Raw genomic sequence first — 25000 nt, 5'->3', positions numbered from 1 at the left:
AAAATATAATATATAATTCTTTGTTTTTGTGAGAAATGTGAATTGTGATTTCTGGGAAAAAAATATTAATCGTGATTTTGCAAAGAATGCAACACTTATGCTAGGCTGGTCACTTTGATTCGCACATGGAAATAATTGGATAAATTGTAAGGCACGTTAGAACACACACAATCATGCACGCACGTAAGTACACTTACCATGCACACACGCGCACGCATTCACACACACGCTCACACACATGCACACGCACACACACATGCACACACACACACACACACACACACACACACACACACACACACACACACACACACACACACACACACACACACACACACACACACACACACAGTATCGCTGAGCTGCGAGTCGTTACTCCAACTGTCGCGGGCGGGGAGTTGTGTGTGTGCGTGTAATGTCACAGCATTACCCATATATTGGTCATGTATGAACTCTGAGCTCTCTTTCGGTAGATCATGAGTCCAACGCGTGATCCAAGACCATGGTGAATCACTCACACACACACACACACACACACACACACACACACACACACACACACACACACACACACACACACACACACACACACACACACACACACACACACACACACACACACACACACACACACACACACACACACACACACACACACACACATACACACAATCAGTTTGAGTTAAAGACACAAAAAATCGAACACACTTGCTTGTCTAAAATATTTTTACGGTACAAGAAAAACATCAAAACCATGTACTGTATTTGAACAATAGATCAACGCTTTTGAAAACTTACAAACATAGACTCTATTAACAAAAGCATTTTTTATACATAAGACAAGATACATTGGTTACTAGTACATGTAAAAAGAAAATATCTACTGTAAAATATACAAATACTGATATGCCAGATTTACTATATAATCTAAATCCTACATCAACAACACACACTTCAAACATTAACGAACACGACTGCAAAACTGCAAACACAAATAGACAAAGACAAAAGACATAAAAATTCATTTTTTTAAGCTTTGTCACGCAATACAACGCTGCAGCCGATCTTGGATCGCGAGATAGAATAACAAAAATAAATAATCACAGCATGAAAAGAATATATTACTCAAGTTATCACACACATGGAAAAAGGGTGTTATTGATGCAAAGCACGATAAAAAACACTAATTACCAACGTCCTGAAAATAAAAAAAAATAAAAAAAATAACGAGACAGTCATGAAGTCTCCCAAACAAAGCGTTGGGGTTTTGACCGACATGACGTGGGCAAATGTGAAGCCTTTAAGCGAGACGACATGACGTCAGCGAGAGCGCGTTCAGTTCACCAATGGGAGGCGTCAATATCGCCCTAGATGCCTATTAACACAATATAATTTAATCATGTCTGTACTTTGGCAGTGTTTGCTATCATTTTTTTAAGTAACAAGTAAAAAAGATCGCGTTAGACATTTTCAGTGGTATTTTTCCTTTAAAGGTCAGATATCAACAGATATACCATTCACTAAAAATCATCGAAAAAGTATTTTTTAAAAGCATACAAATAAAGTTTTTACCTATTACAGAAGAATTTATTCAGAAAATTCACTTTTAATTGCGCCTCGCATACCACTTTTCCGAAGTCTAGATATTCAGAATAACAATATTGTTTGTTTGGCAACTGTGACGTCACGAACGCGGAATTCCCCGAACCTTTCCCGAAGCGTACGGGCGGAATGTTTCGAATAGCAGACGACGCAATGAAATGAAGACAAAACTGATTTTTGCCAAATTTGATAAGATGTAGATGGTGGAATTATATAGAATACTGTCAGTATGTTTTTCTATGTAAATTAAACTGTAAATACAAAAAGTTATTGAAGTCTTGATATCTGACCTTTAAAGGTCAGATATCAAGACTTCAATAACTTTTTGTATTTACAGTTTAATGTACATAAAAAAAACATACTGACAGTATTCTATATAATTCCACCATCTACATCTTATCAAATTTGGCAAAAAACAGTTTTGTCTTCATTTCACTGCGTCGTCTGCTATTCGAAACATTCCGCCCGTGCGCTTCGGGAAAGGTTCGGGGAATTCCGCGTTCGTGACGTCACAGTTGCCAAACAAACAATATTGTTATTCTGAATAACTAGACTTCGGAAAAGTGGTATGCGAGGCGCAATTAAAAGTGAATTTTCTGAATAAATTCTTCTGTAATAGGTAAAAACTTTATTTGTATGCTTTTAAAAAGTACTTTTTCGAGCAATACGATGATTTTTAGCGAATGGTATATCTCTTGATATCTGACCTTTAATCAAACGTATTCCAAAACGTTCATTAAAATCATGTAGTTATTAATTGACCAGAAATACTTTTACAACATTTAACAATTTGCTTCCATAGCCCATTTTAGTTAAATTAATCTATTAACTTATTTATTTTGTATATTAGGGAACTGAACGCAGCCCTGGGCAGAGGAAAATCTACTTATATGTTAGTAAACAGATCATCTATGGCGGACATTAGCAACTAGATATACAAAGTTGCCAGAAAGTATCAAGACTTAATTTCAAACAAAAATGAACGAAATTTTTAATGCATTTATATGAGAGTTCAAAGGTGCAATTTTCTTAAATAATAAAAGTGATCTTCCCAAAATACTTCGTTTCTTTGATATCTTATGAAAATATGCCTTCGATAGGGTTTGTGGCTTCTTGGCGTTGTTGCCAAATCTCAGCAAGAATGAAATTATTTACCAAAATTCTTCGGATATTATCGTTCCTAGGGGGATGTCGCATCATTGTCACTGCGAGACTTCTTCAGGTTTTGCCAGAGCTCGCTGATAACGAACGATAATAAACGAAACAATTTGGTAATGATCGCTTTACTCCTGCTTACTAATTTAATTGTTTATTTACTTATTCATTTGTTTATTCATTTATCTTTTATTTATGTAATCAGTGTCTTGATACTTTTTAACAATTGACTTTAATATGACTAGACGTCCTGTAGGCACTATTAAAGCAACAAACATATGTATATATATATATATATATACATATATATATATATATATATAATATATATATATATATATATATATATATATATATATATACATATATATATATATATATATAATATATATATATATATATATATATCAGCCACACAAGAACTCCAAAAACTCAGAGATACCGAATTAGGGAGCGACGGAATAGCTGACGTAGGGGGGATGGCCGAAGTGGCCCTGGAGGGCGCTGTCCATTCCTGCGTCATTATTGACATGTAGGGGAGAGTCTGAGGGGGGCGAAGTAGACGCCCAACAAGAAACGAATTACTCACTGGAGGGGCGGGGAGCGAAGAGGTAAAAAAAAAAAAAAAAAAAAAAATCACAAGTGTAATTTTCGAGACCTTTCTAGACGAGGAGGAATTACTGGAAAAGAGATGCAAAGAAAATAACACTTGAAATGTATACGAACTCGGAGGAACTGCAAGGAACAAGAGACCAAAGGCTTTCCTGAGGGAGTATGAAGTTTAAAAAAAAAATACTAGAAGCATTAAGCCAAAAAGCTGAATGAAAAAAAAAATACAAAAACCCTAAACCAAAAATCTGTACGTAGGAGGACCTATTAAAAGTAGAGAAACAATGGATTTCTGTGAAGGAAAGAAAAATTGAGACGGTGTCAATATGAAGGGGAAAGGTGACCTAGCTTGTGACTCACGACCAATGTTCCCTCTAATCTTTTTGCTGTGAATGTACGCAGAAATTTGTTTGTGCGCAGACTTTGCCTAATATGGAAAGTACGTACGCGCCCATGGTGGCAAAGTCGTTTCCTTTGCAATGGAAGCGCTAGAGATAAAAAAAAAAAAAAAAAAATATATATCTATATATATATATATATATATATATATAATATATTTAAATATATATATATATATATATATATATATATATTTTATTTATTTTTTATTTTTTTGACGGATGGCATGTTGCCTTTTTTTTAGAGAGAAATTTTAATTTGATTTTTGAGTGGACCTTCTTTATTGAATGGATTTTAATATAATTTGAAAACCTTGTATACGCACTTTTTTCTTTATGTGCGCTAGTTGTAAAGCATATGTGCGCAGTGGTTAGAGTTCTCTCCTGCCACTACGGCAGTCCGGGTTCGAATCCCGCCTAGGGTGAAATAATTTCAGTATCGCTGCGCTGCGGGTCGTTACTCCAACTCGTGGGTGGGGAGTTGGTGTGTGTACGTGTAAGGTCACAATATTACCCATAGATCGGTCATACGAGCTCTGAGCTCTTATCCGAGAGGTTAACTGTCGATCACGAGTCCAACACGTGATCCAAGACTATGGTGAATGGTCTTAGAGGAAACGTTGCTCACGAGCTGTCGGGGGGAGGGGGGAGAATTGCGAAACGAGTTGCCAACAATTATTTCTTTGAGGGACTGAGGAGACCATTCTGGCAAGGAACCATCTTTAGAAAGGATTACATTGAGACGAGGTTAAGAAACTCGTATGATGTCAAGAGTTCGGGATGATCTAATAGAGGTGTTGAAACGAATCGAGGGTGATGCAGGTAAAGTCATCATATTAAGACAACAGGACGGGACTTGCAGTGATGGATTTGAATTGGACAAGTTTTGGTTTAAGAAGGAAATAGGTAAGGAGTGGTTTATTAAGAAAGTGGTTAACGAATGGAATAGACTTAGTAACTATGTCGTGACGGCTGAAACAATCGGTTGTTTGACGAAAAGGTTAAATAACTTTATAGATGGGGGTGACAGGTGGTAAGGGACATGGAACTACATAGTGTAGGCCTCATGGTCTCTTGCAGTCTCCCCCATTCTTATGTTCTTGTGTTTTTATGAACAAGAAACTGCCTGAAGAAGAGGGTGATGATATGAACAAGAACCTGCCTGTAGGATGAGGAACTACTTGAGGAAGGTCAGGAAGCTTTTGCTAAAGAGAAATTATGTTTGAGGAAGTTGATTCTGTAATGTTTAGCCAAGTCCTTTGTTTCCAGGATAACCTGATGAAAAACCTAATTCTGGAGACTGTAGAAGTCCTTCGCATAACTGATTTAAATTTCGTGGCGTTAGCTGGAATCTAGTTATCAAAGTGGGTGTCGAACTGGAAAGGTGATGGACTTTTTTTTTGGGGGGGTGGGCGATATCTGAAGGTAACTCAAAAGCTAGCTAACGCCGGACACTTCTATTCAGCCCAAGGTAGAGCCACATGCTACCAAATACTAAACTGGAAGGAAACACAAGTACTACAGCATAAAACCATCCGGAGAGTGCCGGAGCATAGTATCAGACAAAGGGCACTAACAGGGCACTGTCCGACAATAGATTAAATGCAACCAGTCTTCACCAAGTCTTGGACGGAGGTCTCCTCTGAAACTGAATAAAATCCTCCGGCGACAACCAGAGGAGGTCGACTAAAGTGTGTCATTCTGGTGAAAGTAGAAAAGGAGAGAGAGAACATCTTGTAAAAAATTTTACATAAATTTTGAGCAAATAAGTAAGTCACCATCGTCCTGGACCAGATCTAAGTTAGGGTGTTTCTGGTATAGATGACGGTTCCTGGAATTGAATTAGAATAAACTTCGAACAAGTACATTTAAAAGCTGAAAATAAGAATCGTGCTTGCGCAGTCGAAATGCAAATTACAAGATATAGGGAAATGAAAGAGGAGGATAAAAGAACCAGAGAGAGATAAGAATAGAGGTGAGTGTGTGTATGTGTATGTGCACATATCTGTATATGTGCATATATGTACATGTATGTGCTTGTATGTACATCTATATGGATGTATATGCATGTATGTGTTTGTGTGTGTGCTTGCATGCGTTTTTGCTTTTAAAGAGATACATATAAAGTACAGAGAGAGAGTGAGACCGAGCAAACATGATAGAACGTAAAGAGAGAGAAATAATAATAAAGAGCAAGAAAAAGAGGGAACGAATGTGGTTGAGTACTCACCACGAACTTCCTGTCTGAGGATGCGACGTAGGAGTGTCCGTCCTCGAGTTCCTCAATCCTGTATCGGCGCCGGCCGTCGAGGCCGAAGATGTAGCGGGCACCCCTCGCCAGGCCTGAAAGATCCTGTGGTTAACGTCACGTGATTTTATTCAGCCGCAGCCCCTCCCCTCCCCCTCCCCACCCCGCACCTGAAGACTGTGCCAATGATGTTATGATGGCTATGGAAATGGTAGTGTCATTCCCCTGCTATGGGAAGGACGATACCGCCTTTATGGTCTGATGGTATACGGACGATTATTCTTTAAATGTGCAAGCAACCCTATTACTTTGGATCTCCCCCTCTCCCCCACCTGAAATCTGTATCAATGATGTTATGATAGCCATGGAAATTATCGTGTCATCCTCCTCTGTGGTAAGGACGATACCGCCTTTATGGTCTGATGGTATACGGACGATTATTCCTTAAATGTGCAAACAAATCTATTACTTTGGCTTTTTTTCATCGACGTTTCGGAGTTGTGACAGGCTTTACATATTTTGTTCTGGTTGTCAAATGGCGGGTTTGTTTAGATTTTGGTTAGCTCCTAAGTTGGAAGTTCTAGAAGACACTAATAGTCTCTTTGAATCTGATATGTCTGTTACCAAAGGGTAGTCCCGTTTTACCTAGGGGTAGTCACGTGTTACAAAAGGTTAGTCTCGTGTTACAAAGGATTTTTCTCTTGTTACAAAAGGGCTAGTATTATGTTACCAAAGGTTAGTTTCGTGTTACAAAGTTGTAGTCACGTGTTACAAAGGGTTAGTCCCGTGTTACAAAGGGCTAGTATTATGTTACCAAGGGGTAGACCTGTGTTACCAAGGGAGTAGACCCGTGTTACTAAGGAGTGGGCCCGTGTTACCAATGTGTATCCCCATGTTACCAAGGGGTAGCCCACTTGTTACAAAGGGGTAGTCCCTTGTTACAAAGGGAAGGGTTCGTGTTACAAAGGGGTGGTAGGTCATGACCAGCTTACCCTGTCGCTGCAACTCAGCTCGTATAGTCTGAGATTAATTGCAAGACTACAGGTTCGCAAAAATTATAAAAATTCTTCGAGAGTAAATGCATCTCCTCCAATCTCCCCTCTGTTCTCCTCCGGGCTCCCCACTTCTCTCCCCTCTCCTCCTTCCCCTCTCCCCCTCTCACGCTCTTCCATCTCCCCCTCTCACGCTCTCCCCTTCTCCCCTCTCTCCCTCCTCTCCCCCTCTCCTTCCTCTCCCCCTCTCCCCTTCCCCCTTTTCCCTCTCTACCCCTCCCCCTTCTCCCCCTCTACCCCTCTTCCATTCTCCCACTCTCCCCTCCCTCCCTCCCTCCTCTCCTCCCTCTCGCCTCTTCCATTTTACCCCTCTTCCCTCCCATTCTCCCTCTCTCCCCCTCTTCCTGTCTCTCTCTCCCTCTCTCTCATTCTCCCCCTCTCCCCTCTTCCATTTTCCCCCTCTCCCGCTCTTCCATTCTCCCTCTCTCCCCTCTCCCCTTCTCTCCTCTCTCCCCCTGTCCCCCCTCTCCCCCCATGCAAATCTGGATACGTGACGTGTGACTTAAGCCAAGGTAATTGTGGTCTCGGGGTCTTGGGCAGGTTACGAGTAATCAATGTCTTCGGGCCTCTGAAGCCAACTGGGCGTTCATGAAAAAAAAAAGAAAAAAAATGCAGGCGATCTTGTAGTACATGCCAAGGTCATATGTAAAATAAGAAAAATGTAAACAGTAAAAGAGGGAAAAAGATTGAGATGGGGGGGGGGCGGAGTACTGTGGAACGCCATGCCTTGTTTCAACCCGTAAGCCGGAGATTTATTGGACTTGAAGGAATCGTACGACTATGTAGCTGATTTGGTCAACTGTATACACGAACATGAATAAAACAGGGAATTAGCTGATGAAGAATTGCGTGTTCAACAACATATGAAAACTACGAGGCAACAATTCAACATCTTTGAAGAAGAAAACTTTCGCCAACATGAAATGAACAAAGAATAATAATGAAGAGATTTTCCTAATACGCGTCTCTAATTGGTCCATCATTTTCAAATCTCGTTCAGTATAATATTCCTCATTGGTTACAGGCTGTCCCAAAAAATTTAATTATTTTGAAAAATTTCGTAACTATCCGCTGGGTCTGAGAAATGGTGTTAGATATTTTGAGCGCTTGTGAACACGCACGGGGGACTAGACTAGACTAGGGGAGGAAAATACTAGGTTTTCTTTGAATTCAAACTGATGATCATTTTTTTTTGCACACAGGTGATAATTCGGATCACCTGATTCGACAACAATACGGAACGTTTCACAAGGTGAGTAAATTTTTGTGAGACACCCTGTATATATATATATATATATATATATATATATATAAAATATATATATATTTCACTCTAGAAACTCTTCATCTTCTGACTCCAAATTTCCATAAAAAAAAAAAAAATAGAATTAAATAAACAGATAAATAAATAGATAAATAAATAAATAAAAATAAATAAATAAAATCTACTCCAATGGAGTCAGAAAACCTGATGACTCACCCTGCACTCGTGTAACACACAGTGTCATGTGGCACGCTTGTTTACTACGTTGTGCCACGTGGCACGGTTGCTTCCTACGTTGTGCCACGGAGAACGGTTGCTTACTACGTTGTGCCATGTGACACGATTACTTACGCTGTTCCAGGTTGCACGTTTATCTATCGTTGTGCCACGTGGCACGATTGTTTGCGTTGTGCCACTTGGCACGATTGTTTAAGTTGTGCCACTTGGCACGATGTCTGATTACGTTGTGCCTCATAAGATTGTTTACTTTGTACCATGTAGCACAATTGCTTACTACATTGTGCCACGTGGCACGATTGTTTGCTACACTGTGCCACGTGGTACGATTGCTGATTACGCTGTGCCACGTGGCACAATTACTGATTACGCTGTGCCACGTGGCACAATTACTGATTACGTTGTGCCACGTGGCACGATTTCTGATTACGTTGTGCCTCACAAGATTGTTTACTTTGTACCATGTAGCACAATTGTTTACTACATTGTGCCACGTGGCACGATTGTTTACTACACTGTGCCACGTGGTACGATTAATGATTACGTTGCGCCACGTGGCACAATTGCTGATTACGTTGTGCCACGTGGCACAATTGTTTACTTTGTTGTATCATGTAGCCCAATTGCTTACTACGTTGTGCCATGTGGCATGTTTGTTTACTTCATTGTGCGATGTGGCACACTTGCTTTGTGCCATGTGGCACACTTGCTTTGTGCCAACTTTAGCTATAACACCATATATCCCCCATAATGCCATAGCAGATTTGTGGTGTATTGTGCGTCCTTTAAACGACTGAAGACGAGTGACAGGGGGAGATGACTATCTCCGACGTCCATATTCGAATGATCACATTGAACAGGAATCTATCGTTGGCCTCTTAGCCAGAAGGAAGCCTATTTATTTGATTAATTTAATGTTTAATCTACATACATTTAGATAATACATATGCGTACTTCCTCCTCCTCCTCTTCATCCTTCCCTTCCTCCTCCTCTTCATCCTTCCCTTCCTCCTCCTCTTCCTCCTCTTCCTCTTCCTCCTCATCCTTTTCCTCTTCTTCCTTCCCTTCCTCCTCTTGCTCCTCCTCTTCATCCTCTTCATCCTCCTCCCCTTCATATTCCTCTTCCTCCTCGTCTTCTTCCTCCTACTCTTCCTCTTCATCCTTCCTCCTCCTTTATCCTCCTCCTCTTCCTCCTGTTCCTCCTGTTCTTCCTCTTCCTCCTCCTGTTCTTCCCCCTCCTCTCCATCCTCCGTTTTCTCCTCTTCCTCCTCCTCTTCCTCCTCTACCTCCTCTACCTCCTCTTCATCCTCATCTTTCTCTTCTTCCTCCTCTACCTCCTCTCCCTCCTCTTCCTGTTGTTCCTCCCCTTCTTCCTCATTCTTCCCCCCTCCTCCTCCTCATCATCATCCTTGTAATTTGTATAGCATTGAACTGAAAAAAAAAATTGAGCTTAGTTTGAACTTTGAAGAACAAAAGCCTTAAGCAAGGAGTAAATACGGTAATTTTTTTGCATAACCTGAGGTCAAATACAATTAAAAACCGTTGGCAACAGTTAGTGACCGTTAGCGACCGTTAGCGTCCGTTAGTAACCGTTAGTTACTGTTAACGACTGATAACGACGATGGCCGTTGATAACCGTTGGTAATCGTTAGTGACCGTTAACAATGTGGATTAATGATTCATAGGTAATGGGTCCCTTTTATGAAACGTGGTCTGACACTCGGAATCTCTGTTCTCGTAGTCTGTGATCACTTTCGTGATCAATCAGATACGACTTCCAATATGTAAAGTAAAAAAAAAAAAAAAAAAAAAGACTGGAATTTAGATAAACAGCGATAAAAAATAATAGATAAGAATGTTAACCCACGATGACAAACTTTATATATTTTAATCTGGTTACATATATTTTTTCAGACTGTGTATTTAGTTATCTTGAGCGCTAGGCCAGACCAGTGAATGATTTTTTCGTTCCTTACTCTACGTTATTTATTTTTTTGAAAACCTTATTTGATCTTGTTAAATTTTATTGTATTTTTGATATAATTAGTTTTTTGAACAAATACAGAAAGTGAACTTTGAATTAAGTAATTATTTTTATTTAGAGCGTCGCTTCTTGCGGCGGAGGTCGAGGTGATGGCGGTTCAAACATTGCCGCCAGCGAGTTGGACCAAGGGCATGGTTCATTAAATCCCACGCTACAAGGTCTTCTGTAAGGGGCGCCGTCATATCCTCCTGATAGGGGGGGGAGTTCGCTACATTAAACCGAATTATCATAATCTTAATTTTGATAGTATATATTTACCACATTCAAGGCAATCCGCAATTTGGTAAACAAAGATGGCGACGATAATCACGGGATGTGTACTGTACGTAGCAACACAAACAAGTGCCGCAATCACAACACTGTAAATGAAGATCGACGACGATAACTTCGCGTCATCGTATGAGAACGGGGTCAGATCGATCACAGCGGCGCGACGAGGAGTGGAGGAGGAGGGGTGGAGGCGGAGGGGGAAGGGAAGGTAAGGGAAGGGAGGAATTCTCTTTTTCCATAATTGATCATGTTAAGAAGAGGAGATTTTCCAAAATGGCGACCAGAGTGATGGAAGAAGAAAAACAAAACAAACAAGTAGATAAATAGATAAATCAATAGATAAACGAATAAGAAAATAAATAGACAAATAAATAGATAAGTAGATAGATAAAGGTGTGATTGTGTTATTTTCAGTTCCATAAGACAGAAACGAAACGCGATTTATTGTAATAATGGGAAAATATATTTTAGGAAAAAAAAGATCAAGAGGACAAGAAAAGGCTGGACGGGAAAACAAATCGAAAGACAACAGGAGGAGGAGGAGGAGGAGGAAGAGGAGGAGGAAGAGGAGTAGTGGGTAGAGCAGGAGGAGGACTTGAAGGAAGAGGAATAGGGCGAGGCGTTAGAGGAAGAGGAGGAGAAGGGGTAGGAGGAGGAGGAAGAGGAGGAGAGTGGGTGGGAAGGGGAGAAAGGGGAGGAGGAAGAAGAGTAGAGGAAAGAACAGGAGGAGGATCAGGAGGAAGAGAAGTAAGGGGAGGCTTTAGAGGAAGAGAAGGAGAGGGGGTAGGAGGAGGAGGAAGAGGAGGAGAGGGGGGTGGGAAGAGGAGGAAGAGGAGGAGAGGGGGGTGGGAAGAGGAGGAAGAAGAGGAGAGGGGGGTGGGAAGAGCAGGGAAAGGAAAAAGAGGGGACATTGGACGAAGTGGGGAGGTGGAATGGGAGGAGAGGGAAGGTGGACGAGGTGAGGTGGAAGAGAACGGGGAGGTTAAAGACGATATCACTCTGGGCTAGTTTTCCTCCGACTTCTGGATCAGATTTGCAGTCGGCAGCTTTTGGGAATGCATCTAATATACTGGAGGAAATAATTTTCCTCCAGGATATCAAATGACATTTTATGTGAATTGTTGAGAAAACGAAACAGTTTGCCATAGTGATTTTACGGCGGAGAAAGTGCTGGAAGTGGGTGATACCGCCGATTAATCGGAGGTTGAAGGAAAAATAACTCAGTGTGATAGCCCCCTTAACAAAGAAAAAGGAACCCAGGAAGATCAGACTCTTGGAAGTCTGTTTCTCTACTTCGGCAGGAAGAGTGTCTGCTTGTTGGCAACTGAGGCGTTCTTAATCAAAGGTTTTGTGATTCATATGAAAACGCCTCTGTGACTTGTGGCCAATCAAGTCCCCTGTCTCACAGACAGGACTCGAGTGAGTTCGTTTGCGTAGAAACGACTTAGGTTATGATCTTTTATTTTCCAAACGAATTAGGTTTTAATCTTTTATTTTTTTTTCCGAGTCTCCAAATGTCAAATCACCTTTGCGTCGTTGAATGAGAAGCGGAACGACGAACTTAGAGAGGTTAAACCTAGAATACGAATGCTAGACACAAAATTGTTGAAATGTTCTTACGGAAGTCTAGAATTCTGTAAGTGAAGTCGTCTACTAACTTTTCAAAGTCGCATTTGACGAGAATCTTGAATGTGTGACGGGGTTTTAAAGCCAAGCGTGGAGGCACTTCCAAAGAAGACGAAAAAGGAGAATGAAAGAGATCTTGATAGAAAGAGATCTTGGGACCAGTCCGGGACCGAATGCCTGCCCCTGGGTCTGCACCTCCTGATGGAGGTAAGGGGAAGGACGGGTTTTTGAAAATGGACAAATCCGCTGTCCATCATGCCGGACCATTGCATTCAGGGACCCGTCAATCCTCCCAAGATAAAGAAAAATAGATGGTAATAAAGAGTAAATAGAATAATGGAATTGTAACGTCTGACATGAATTCTACGGTTGTTGACCTCTCTCAGCACAGATTCCTGCCCTTGGCTAATTCGTCTGAAGCCACGAGCTTGACGTCACGCGTTGATGACGTCACACAAGGATGACGCCACACGATGATGACTTCACGATTATGACGTCACGCATTGATGACGTCACATAATGATGACGCCACACGATGATGACGTCACGCGAGGATGACGTCACAAGGATGACGCCACACGATTATGTCAAGACTATGACGTTACACGATAACGTCACTATTTTGATTATGATGTCAGACGAGAATGACAACACGTTTATGACGTCACGCGATGATGTCACGGCTATGGCGTCACGCGGCGATAACGTGAACCTAAATAGCATTACCAGACTTGCGTTGTCAGTACGTAAATATAATATGAATGATTTGACATTCTGTAGGCACTAACCAGCGCTTCTTTCCTTCGCCAAGGAGATGGATTCATAGATAAGGTCAAATAGTGATACAGGAGGGAGGGAATTAGGGCAGAAGGGACTTTTTTTTAGGTTATCCTCCGATTGCTGCGTGACTCTGGTCCGTAGAATAGGGACTGAATACAACTTTAGTCGGTACCCCATACCAGGGGATAAGACATATTTAATGTCCTATTTTTAGTTTGCAATTATTATTATCATTATTATTATTATTATTATTATTATTATTATTATTATTATTATTATTATTATTATTATTATTATTATTATTATTATTATTACTATTATTACTATTATCGTCATTGTTATCATTATTGTTATTGTTATTATTATCATTATTATTATTATTATCATATTTATCTATTTATTTATCTTTTATTTTTTAAGGTACGGTGGTCATTCCCAAGCCGAATGAGGTAGTCATTAGTTTTAACTACTTGAGTCCTGAAGTGGTCAGTATTGTTAATCACTTCAGCTCTGAATCGGCTGACGACACAAAAAATCACAAAACTAATTATTTTTAATGAAAATAATCCCAGTATCGCTAGTCCGAGGTTTAATCCTTTGCCGGGATAAAATGATTAAAATCACCTGCCGACAGTGCTCCTACGTTGAAGTCATTAACGATCCTGAGGGGAATTGTGTCCAGTAATCACCGCTCGTTAGTTCAGTTGCTTAGGCGATCCTTTAGGGTGACGTCATGTAATGGCGACAGGTGGAGGGAGTGGGGGAGTGGGTGGGGGAGGTTGGAGAGGAGGAGATGGAGAGGGAATGGGGAGAGGGAAGAGGTTGAAGAGAGGGAGAGGGAGTTGGAGAGGGGGAGTTGGAGAGGTGGAGAGGGAGAGATGGAGAGGGAGAGATGGAGAGGGAGAGGTGGAGAGGGAGAGGTGGAGAGGGAGAGGAAGAGGTGGAGAGGGAGAGAAAGAGGTGGAGAGGGAGAGAAAGAGGTGGAGAGGGAGAGAAAGAGGTGGAGAGGGAGAGAAAGAGGTGGAGAGGGAGAGAAAGAGGTAGAGAGGGAGAGAAAGAGGTGGAGAGAGGGAGAGAAGAGGTGGAGAGGGAGAAGAGGTGGAGAGGGAGAAGAGGTGGAGAGGGGGAGAGAGGTGGAGAGGGAGAGAAAGGTGTGGAGAGGGGGAAAGAGGTGGAGAGGGGGAAAGGGGTGGAGAGGGAGAAAGAGGTGGAGAGGGGAGAGAAAAAGGAGGAGAGGGAGAAAAAAGAGATGGAGAGGGAGAGAAAGAGATGGAGAGGGAGAGAAAAAGGAATGGAGAGGGAGAGAAAAGAGATGGAGAGGGAGAGAAAAGATGGAGAGGGAGAGAAAAGATGGAGAGGGAGAGAAAAGAGATGGAGAGGGAGAGAAAAGAGATGGGGAGGGAGAGAAAAGAGAGATGGAGAGGGAGAGAAAAGAGATGGGGAGGGAGAGAAAAGAGAGATGGAGAGGGAGAGAAAAGAGATGGAGAGGGAGAGAAAAGAGATGGAGAGGGAGAGAAAGAGGTGGAGAGGGAGAGAAAGAGGTGGAGAGGGAGAGAAAGAGGTGGAGAGGGAGAGAAAGAGGTGGAGAGGGAGAGAAAGAGGTGGAGAGGGAGAGAAAGAGGTGGAGAGGGAGAGAAAGAGGTGGAGAGGATGGAGAGGGAGAGAGAGAGGAAGGAGAGGGAGAGAAAGAGGTGGGGAGGGAGAGAAAGAGAAAGAGGTGGAGAGGGAGAGAGAAGAGAAGAGGTTGGAGAAGGAGAGAAAGGGAAAGAGGTGGGGAGGGAGAGAAAGGGAAAGAGGTGGAGAGGGAGAGAAAGGGAAACACAGATGGGGAGAGGGAAGAGAAAGGGAAAGAGAGAGGTGGAGAGGGAGAGAAAGGGAAAGAGAGACGGGGAGAGGGAGAGAAAGGGAAAGAGGGAGCGAGGGAGAGAAAGGGAAAGAGGGGGAGAGGGAGAGACAGAGGTGGAGAGGAAGACAGTGGTGGAGAGGGAGAGAAAGAGAAAGAGGAGAGGGAGAGAGAGAAAGAGGTGGGGAGGGAGAAAGAGAAAGAGGTGGAGAGGGAGAGAAAGAGAAAGAGGGGAGAGGAGAAAGAGGGAGAGAAAGAGGTGAGAGAAAGAGAAAGAGGTGGATAGGGAGAGAAAGAAAGAGGAGAGAAAGAAAGAGGTGGAGAGGGAGAGACAGAGGTGGAGAGGGAGAGACAGAGGTGGAGAGGGAGAGACAGAGGTGGAGAGGGAGAGACAGAGGTGGAGAGGGAGAGACAGAGGTGGAGAGGGAGAGACAGAGGTGGAGAGGGAGAGACAGAGGTGGAGAGGGAGAGACAGAGGTGGAGAGGGAGAGAAAGAGGTGGAGAAAGAGGTGGAGAGGGGGAGAAAGAGGTGGAGAGGGGGAGAAAGAGGTGGAGAGGGAGGGGTGGAGAGGGAAGGGTGGAGGAGGAGAGGAGGGAGGAGATTGGGGAGTGGTAGAGGGAAATGGTAAAGGGAGAGGGAGAGGTGGGTGAAGGAGAAAAGGGAGGGAGAGGGGGAGGGGGAGTGGAGAGAGAAATGGGTGAGTGGAAGGAGAGGGAGAAAGGGAGGGGGAGAGGGAGATAGGGGAGATGGAGGGGTCATTTACAGGGTAAAACGGTTTGTCAAATAAGTGTTTGAAGTGATGTTTGACCGTGTGAATGGGGGTATTTGGTTATCGAACACGTTTGACAAACGTGTTCGACAGCCAAATGGATACGGAGCTGCCTAGTGTAGGCCTTACGGTCTTTTGCAGTCTCCTTCATTCTTATGTTATGTTCTTAACCAAATAATCCCATTCACACGGTCAAACATCACTTCGAACACTCGTTTGACAAGCCGTTTGACCGTCTAAACGGCCCTTAAATGTCGTTCCTATGATAGAATTAACACAAATTGGCTGAGTGTCACAATTACACAAAATGCATTGGATGGAGTGACATTTGTATATTGGATTAACAATGCACAATCACAATTGTGCATTGGACTGGTACCCAATCGTGTTTTGGATTGGCACCCAATCATGCATAAGATCTGTGCCCAATCATGCATTGAACTGGGAATGGCCAATCGTGTACTGGACCGGCAGTGAGCAATCACGCAAGGAAATAATAGAATGACGTAATAAACCGACGCTGGTCAATCGTCCATTGCAATTACGAATGTGTTTACTTGCAACTTGCGATACAATGGCGCTATTTTGGACTTGATCAGCCAATCAGAGCTAAAGTGTTCAGGGAGAGCAATTTCGTTTCCGCCAAGTAAGACAAAACAGACTATAACGTGTATTTTGTTTCTACATGCGGGTAATGATGTCATTACATGACGCCATAATATGACGTCACAATTTGACGTCACAATATGACGTCACAATATGACGTCACAATATGACGTCATAATCTGACGTCATGATTTGACGTCATGATTTGACGTCATGATTTGACGTCATGATTTGACGTCATGATTTGACGTCATGATTTGACGTCACAAATTGACGTCACAAATTGACGTCACAAATTGACGTCACAAATTGACGTCATAATTTGACGTCATAATTTGACGTCACCATTTGACGTCACGTTCTCTGGCACCAAAGAGTCTGGTAAGGTCAACGTGGCACCTCTTCCGGCTAGGGTGCCAGCTCTCAGGCACTGCAGTACCAGGCAGTTAATTGTACTACAAAGGGGGCTGGATTATGTAAAAGAGTTGGCGTCAGAAGGGGGTTGGGGAGTAATGATAGAGTAAGAGGGATGAAGGGAGTGGTAGAGAGGGAGTGAGTAAGAGTGAGTGGGAGTGAGTGAGTGAGAGTGAGTGGGAGGGTTGCAGGGCGTGGGAGGAGGGAGGGAGGAATGGAGGGAGAGTGGCGATGGAAGTAAAGGAAAAGGGATTAGGTAAAGAATGAAATGAAGAAAAAGGGAAGAAAAGGTAAAATAGGGAGTAGAGGGCAGGAGAGGGGAAGGAAGGGGAGTGGAAAGGAAAATGGATAGAAAAGAAGAGGGGAAAGGAGAACTGGGGGTAGATTAGAATGGAAATGGAGATGGAATAGTGAATATAAGAGAAGAGATGGGAAAGGTGGAGGATGAAGTACCGGAGATATAGAACCGGAGATATAGAACCAGAGGTAGAACCAGAGATATAGATCCGGTGATATAGAACTGGTGATATAGAACTGGTGATATAGAAACGGAGATATAGAACCGAAGATATAGAACCGGAGATATAGAACCGGAGATATAGAACCGGAGATATAGAACCGGAGATATAGAACCGGAGATATAGAACCGGAGATATAGAACCGGAGATATAGAACCGGAGATAAAGTACCAGAGATATAGAACCAGATATAGAACCGGTGATATGAAACCGGAGATATAGAACCGGAGATATAGAACCGGAGATAAAGTACCAGAGATATAGAACCAGATATAGAACCGGTGATATGAAACCGGAGATATAGAACCGGAGATATAGAACCAGAGATATAGAACCAAAGATATAGAACCGAAGATATAGAACCGAAAATATAGAACCGAAGATACAGAACCGGAGATATAGAACCGGAGATATAGACTTATGAACACGAATGTTCTCTCCGGTTCCAGAACATACCGGAATTTCGCTCAGTCTATTACCGGAACTCGCAAATAATAACTTTATGTACCGGTTTATCATTACTAATGCTACAGGTAGGTACCGGCTGATCCCTCCTTCCCGGTCACCCGTAGTGACAAAGACAACTGCCAGAAATTAGAATTTATTTGTCAGTTCCAAGCAAAACTGGCGTCACTGGGAATAATGACAAAATTAATGTTCACATTTCCAAGAAGAAAGGAGAGGGAGACGATCGCGCACGCGCGCACGAGCACACACACATATTTACATACACGCACACGCGCACGCATACGGACACACACACACACACACACACGCGCGCGCGCGCACACATATGGATGCACGTACAAATGAACACACGCACACATGAACACACGCACACATGAACACACGCACACATGAACACACGCACACATGAACACACGCACACATGAACACACGCACACATGAACACACGCACACATGAACACACGCACACATGAACACACGCACGCATGAACACACGCACGCATGAACACACGCACGCATGAACACACGCACGCATGAACACACGCACGCATGAACACACGCACGCATGAACACACGCACGCATGAACACACGCACGCATGAACACACGCACGCATGAACACACGCACGCATGCACACACGCACGCATGCACACACGCACGCATGCACACACGCACGCATGCACACACGCACGCATGAACACACGCACGCATGAACACACGCACGCATGAACACACGCACGCATGAACACACGCACGCATGAACACACGCACGCATGAACACACGCACGCATGAACACACGCACGCATGAACACACGCACGCATGAACACACGCACGCATGAACACACGCACGCATGAACACACGCACGCATGAACACACGCACGCATGAACACACGCACACATGAACACACGCACACATGAACACACGCACTCATGAACACACGCACTCATGAACACACGCACTCATGAACACACGCACACATGAACACACGCACACATGAACACACGCACACATGAACACACGCACACATGAACACACGCACACATGAACACACGCACACATGAACACACGCACACATGAACACTCGCACACATGAACACTCGCACACATGAACACACGCACACATGAACACTCGCACACATGAACACTCGCACACATGAACACTCGCGCACATGAACACTCGCGCACATGAACACTCGCGCACATGAACACTCGCAAACCAGAACACTCGCGCACATGAACACTCGCACACATGAACACTCGCTCACATGAACACTCGCACACATGAACACTCGCACACATGAACACTCGCACACATGAACACTCGCACACATGAACACTCGCACACATGAACACTCGCGCACATGAACACTCGCGCACATGAACACTCGCGCACATGAACACTCGCGCACATGAACACTCGCGCACATGAACACTCGCGCACATGAACACTCGCGCACATGAACACTCGCTCACATGAACACTCGCGCACATGAACACTCGCGCACATGAACACTCGCGCACATGAACACTCGCGCACATGAACACTCGCGCACATGAACACTCGCACACATGAACACTCGCTCACATGAACACTCGCTCACATGAACACTCGCGCACATGAACACACGCACACATGAACACACGCACACATGAACACACGCACACATGAACACACGCACACATGAACACACGCACACATGAACACACGCGCACATGAACACACGCGCACATGAACACTCGCGCACATGAACACTCGCGCACATGAACACTCGCGCACATGAACACACGCGCACATGAACACTCGCGCACATGAACACTCGCGCACATGAACACTCGCGCACATGAACACTCGCGCACATGAACACTCGCGCACATGAACACTCGCGCACATGAACACTCGCGCACATGAACACTCGCGCACATGAACACTCGCGCACATGAACACTCGCGCACATGAACACTCGCGCACATGAACACTCGCGCACATGAACACTCGCACACATGAACACTCGCACACATGAACACTCGCACACATGAACACTCGCACACATGAACACTCGCACACATGAACACTCGCACACATGAACACTCGCGCACATGAACACACGCACACATGAACACACGCGCACATGAACACTCGCGCACATGAACACTCGCACACATGAACACTCGCACACATGAACACTCGCACACATGAACACACGCACACATGAACACACGCACACATGAACACTCGCACACATGAACACACGCACACATGAACACTCGCACACATGAACACTCGCACACATGAACACTCGCACACATGAACACTCGCACACATGAACACTCGCACACATGAACACTCGCACACATGAACACTCGCACACATGAACACTCGCACACATGAACACTCGCACACATGAACACTCGCTCACATGAACACTCGCACACATGAACACACGCACACATGAACACTCGCACACATGAACACTCGCTCACATGAACACTCGCTCACATGAACACTCGCTCACATGAACACTCGCGCACATGAACACTCGCGCACATGAACACTCGCGCACATGAACACTCGCACACATGAACACACGCACACATGAACACTCGCACACATGAACACTCGCACACATGAACACTCGCACACATGAACACTCGCACACATGAACACTCGCGCACATGAACACTCGCGCACATGAACACTCGCGCACATGAACACTCGCACACATGAACACTCGCACACATGAACACTCGCACACATGAACACTCGCACACATGAACACACGCACACATGAACACACGCACACATGAACACACGCACACATGAACACACGCACACATGAACACACGCACACATGAACACACGCACACATGAACACACGCACACATGAACACACGCACACATGAACACACGCACACATGAACACACGCGCACATGAACACACGCGCACATGAACACTCGCGCACATGAACACACGCGCACATGAACACTCGCACACATGAACACTCGCACACATGAACACTCGCACACATGAACACTCGCACACATGAACACTCGCGCACATGAACACTCGCGCACATGAACACTCGCGCACATGAACACTCGCGCACATGAACACACGCGCACATGAACACACGCGCACATGAACACACGCGCACATGAACACACGCGCACATGAACACACGCGCACATGAACACACGCGCACATGAACACACGCGCACATGAACACACGCGCACATGAACACACGCGCACATGAACACACGCGCACATGAACACACGCGCACATGAACACAGACATACACATATACACAGATATACACATATACACAGATATACACAGACATGTACACATACACACACACACACACACACACACACACACACACACACACACACACACACACATGTATGTATGAATTTGTATGTATATATGTAACATATGTATGTAAATATATGTATATATATATGTGCGTATGTATGTATATATGTACGTATGTCTGTACGTATGGATGGATGTATTTATGTACATGAGAGTGAGAGAGAGTGATGGAGAGCGATGACAGAGACAGTGACGAGAACAAGAATGATGTCATCGGGCAGCAGACTGAGCCGTAGACTTCTTCCTTTTGGGCGGCCATAATAAATCACGAGGCGATTACGACAATAATGGTTGTCTTCTCGTAATGTCCCGTCTTGAGAGCAACAAAATCACCTTCGTACTTTCATCATGAAAGGAAAAGATGGACAAAATCATGACATAAATAAAAATGATAAGGGAAATCAACAGAGTAATTTTCTTGTTGAATTAAAAAAATCATTATGAAAGCGGAAGTTGTGGGGGCGAATGGAAAGGAGGGAGAAAGGGAGGGAGGGGGAGAGAGGAAGAGAGAAAGAGGGAGAGAGAGAGAGGGGGAAAGAGGGAGAGAGAGGGGGAAAGAGGGAGTGGGAGGAGAGTAATATATGGAGGGAGGAAGAAATAATATAATAATAGATTATGGCATGTGTGTTTGTGTGCGTGTGTGTGTGTGTGCGTGCATGTGTGCGTGTGCGTGCGTGTGTGCGTGCGTGTGTGCGTGCGTGTGTGTGTGTGTGTGCGTGTGCGTGCCTTGGTTTGAATTTGCTTACATTTTACCTTGTAGTATATCACATCAACCAGGGTTGGGCAACCTTTGAGGGCGTGGGTGCCAAAATCAGCCGAATCTTTGATACAAAACTTTCTCGCGTGCCAACAGAATAGCATAAATGACAGACCTACATACGAGTATAGGCCTCCTCCCTCCCTTCACCTCGTAGGACCTCAATCCTCTGCCCAGCACAATATCCGGTTACCAATGGTCATACAAAATAATTATAATTTTTTTTTTTTTTTTTTTTTTTTTTTTTTTTTTTTTTAAGATGAGCTCTGGGTATTGGCCACCGGAAAAAATCTCTTATTGTGCCAGGGAAAGCCGAATATTTCTGAAATCTTTAAGAAATGTGGATTTTTTTTTCAATTTGTTTCCAAGACCTTGTGTCTCTTTTCGGTTCTGAACCAAGATTTTTCCTTTCTTTCCTTCTCCTCTTCTACTTTTAACTCATCTTTCCCTCTTTTTTCTTTTGAACGATGGCAGGCCCGATGATTTTTAACCTCATCGTGCATTTTTCCTGCGAGGTTGGGAACTTGTTTGTCACTGTTTTCTATATTCTCTCACTCCTCTTTATATCCTTCAAATTATGCGGAAATGATACCACCAGTGTACATTATAATCTATGGTGTGTGTGTGTGTGTGTGTGTGTGTGTGTGTGTGTGTGTGTGTGTGTGTGTGTGTGTGTGTGTGTGTGTGTGTGCTTGCTTGCTTGTATAAAAACTTACAAATTAAAAAAGGAGAAAGAAAAAAGAAAAAGCAAGAGGTACTGTAAAAAAAAAAAATACAAAAGAATGAATGAAAGGCACTTTCCTCCTCCCCCGTCCCCCTTCCTCCTGCCCCCTGCCCCCCCTTCTCTCCAACCACCCTCCCCTCCCCCTCTCCTCTCCCGTCCCCCTCTCCCCTCCCCCTCCCCTCTCCCTCCCTCCATCATACTCAAAACTGGGGTTCAATTACTCTAATCTTCTTCATAGAAGATAGGATTCAGGGTCACCTCTCAAAATTTATGGGACTCTCTCCGTATCTTGACACACACAGACGATATAAAGACCAACACCGCAGTTATAAGACAGACACGACATCGCCTTCACGATCTCGTGACGTCATGTCGCGCCGACATTTGTCCTCCGAGTCCAACGGTCCGAGCAACATCGACGATATGACGTCATAACCGCCATAAATTTGAAAAGTGACCTTCGTAAGACGATGGCCATGACATTGTCGGAGTTTCTTTGGGTCCCCGATAAGACCAAAGTCCGTATTCAGAGACGTATCGTGTACCCGACGAGTGTACAAACTTGCACGATAAGTTGCCTCTTCGCTACGTGTCCTTGATCTCCGGTATCATAGACATTATTAATATCTTTGGCCGTGTTAAGAAACGACTGCCATTGGTCACACGACGGCGCGTTGCAACGCGTCATCGGAAAACCCTATGGCATCGTGTGATCAATGACTTCTCTGAATACGATCCAGAGAGCTCTTTAGGAAAATACAACTTCAGGAGACGGAGATTATGGTGAAGAGGCAATTGAAGTGTTTTCAAATGTAAATATGTAATTTATGTAATTATGTACAAATGTAACATGTTTATGTACATACCCGAGTACACGTGTAGTTCAGTGTGTACAAGTGGAGGGCATCAAAGTATAGGAAGTCTTAGAAGGAAATACCAGCGCTTCTATCCACTAAGGGGATGTTTAAAGAGGGATAGTACAAGGTAGGTGAGTGTCCAGTCTTAAGGCTGCGTGGATCTGGGCCGAAGGGGTGTCCCTATAAACGGGAGCTCTAGTTGACAGGAAGCGTCATCACATGCTCAGATCATCAAGATAGTGACAGACTTTATCCCCGTTTTCTGTTTTCCCCAATTTCCCCTCACTTCCTGTTTTTCCTCTGTCTCTCGTTTTCTTTTTTATCCCTTTCCCTCTTTTCCCTCTTCTACTATTTTCCCTTTTCTCCTTTTCCCCTCTTTTCATTTGTTCCCTCTACCTCATTTTCCCCTTTCCTCCTTTTCCTCTTTTCTCCCTTTCCTCTCTTCCTCCTTCCCATTGTCTCCATCCTCCCCTTTCCCCTATTCCTTTTTCCCATATTTCCCCTCTTCCCATCTTTCCCCTCTTCCCTTCCCCTTCCCATCCTTCCCCCTCTTCCCCTCTTTCCCCTTTCCCCTCTTTCCCCTTTCTTCTCTTTCCATGTTCCCCTCTTTCCCCTTTCCCCTCTTTCCCCTTTCCCCTCTTTCCCCTTTCCCCTCTTTCCCCTTTCCCCTCTTTCCCCTTTCCCCTCTTTCCCCTTTCCCCTCTTTCCCCTTTCTTCTCTTTCCCCCTTTCCCTCTTTCCCCTTTCTTCTCTTTCCACGTTCCCCTCTTTCCCCTTCCTTCTCTTTCCCCTTTCTTCTCTTTCCCCTTTCTTCTCTTTCCCCTTTCTTCTCTTTCCCCTTTCCCCTCTTTCCCCTTTCTTCTCTTTCCCCTTTCCCCTCTTTCATCCCTCCTGCGTTATCTCGGACCACTAGAGAACCTCCCCCCACCACCCCGCTAATACCTTCTTTCTCCTCTCCATCCTCACTCTTTTTCTACCTCCTCTCCTTTCTCCTCCTCTCCTTCCTCCTCCTCCTTTTTTTTTGGGGGGGGGAGGGTGTGAAGTATCACGCCCTTGGGAGTGATACTTCACTTCACTTAAAAAAAAAAAAAAAAAAAAAAAAAAATCCTCCCCTTCCTCCTCTCTCCGTACTTCCTCCCTGTTTTCCATCTCCATTTCCTATTTTTCTCTTCCTTCTCCTCCTCTTCCTTCTCCTCTTCCTATTCCTCTTCCTTCTCTTCTTCCTCCTCTTTCTCCTCTTCTTTCTCCTCTCTCTCTTCTTTCTCTTCTATTTTGACTCCTCTTTCTCCTCCTCCACTTCTCCCTCCTTCGCTCTCTTTCTCCCTCTACCCTTTGCCCTCTGCTCTTTTCTACCCTTCCCTCTCTCTCTTCCCCTCTAT

General features: G+C 44.0%; 1 protein-coding gene across 5 annotated transcripts in view; it reads right to left on the bottom strand.

Moving 5' to 3' along the window:
* Window positions 1–25000, bottom strand: part of DCX-EMAP (Doublecortin-domain-containing echinoderm-microtubule-associated protein) — a 128224-nt gene that overhangs the window by 61532 nt on the left and 41692 nt on the right. For 4 of the 5 annotated variants that reach the window (XM_076185020.1, XM_076185023.1, XM_076185019.1 and 1 more), the window contains 2 exons: window positions 5995–6107; window positions 3200–3301 (listed from right to left, as the gene is read on the bottom strand). In XM_076185020.1, the coding sequence (XP_076041135.1) occupies window positions 3200–3301; window positions 5995–6107 (215 nt within the window). The remainder of the gene's footprint in view (window positions 1–3199; window positions 3302–5994; window positions 6108–25000) is intronic. The other variant, XM_076185021.1, reaches the window with a different exon arrangement.

The sequence above is a fragment of the Oratosquilla oratoria genome, chromosome 5, assembly GCF_046742065.1.
Source record: "Oratosquilla oratoria isolate Oo_2021 chromosome 5, ASM4674206v1, whole genome shotgun sequence".
In the NCBI taxonomy this organism is placed as follows: Eukaryota; Metazoa; Arthropoda; class Malacostraca; order Stomatopoda; family Squillidae; genus Oratosquilla; species Oratosquilla oratoria.
The sequence above is the reverse complement of the archived record's forward strand: the minus strand, read 5'-3'. Positions and strand labels throughout refer to the sequence as shown.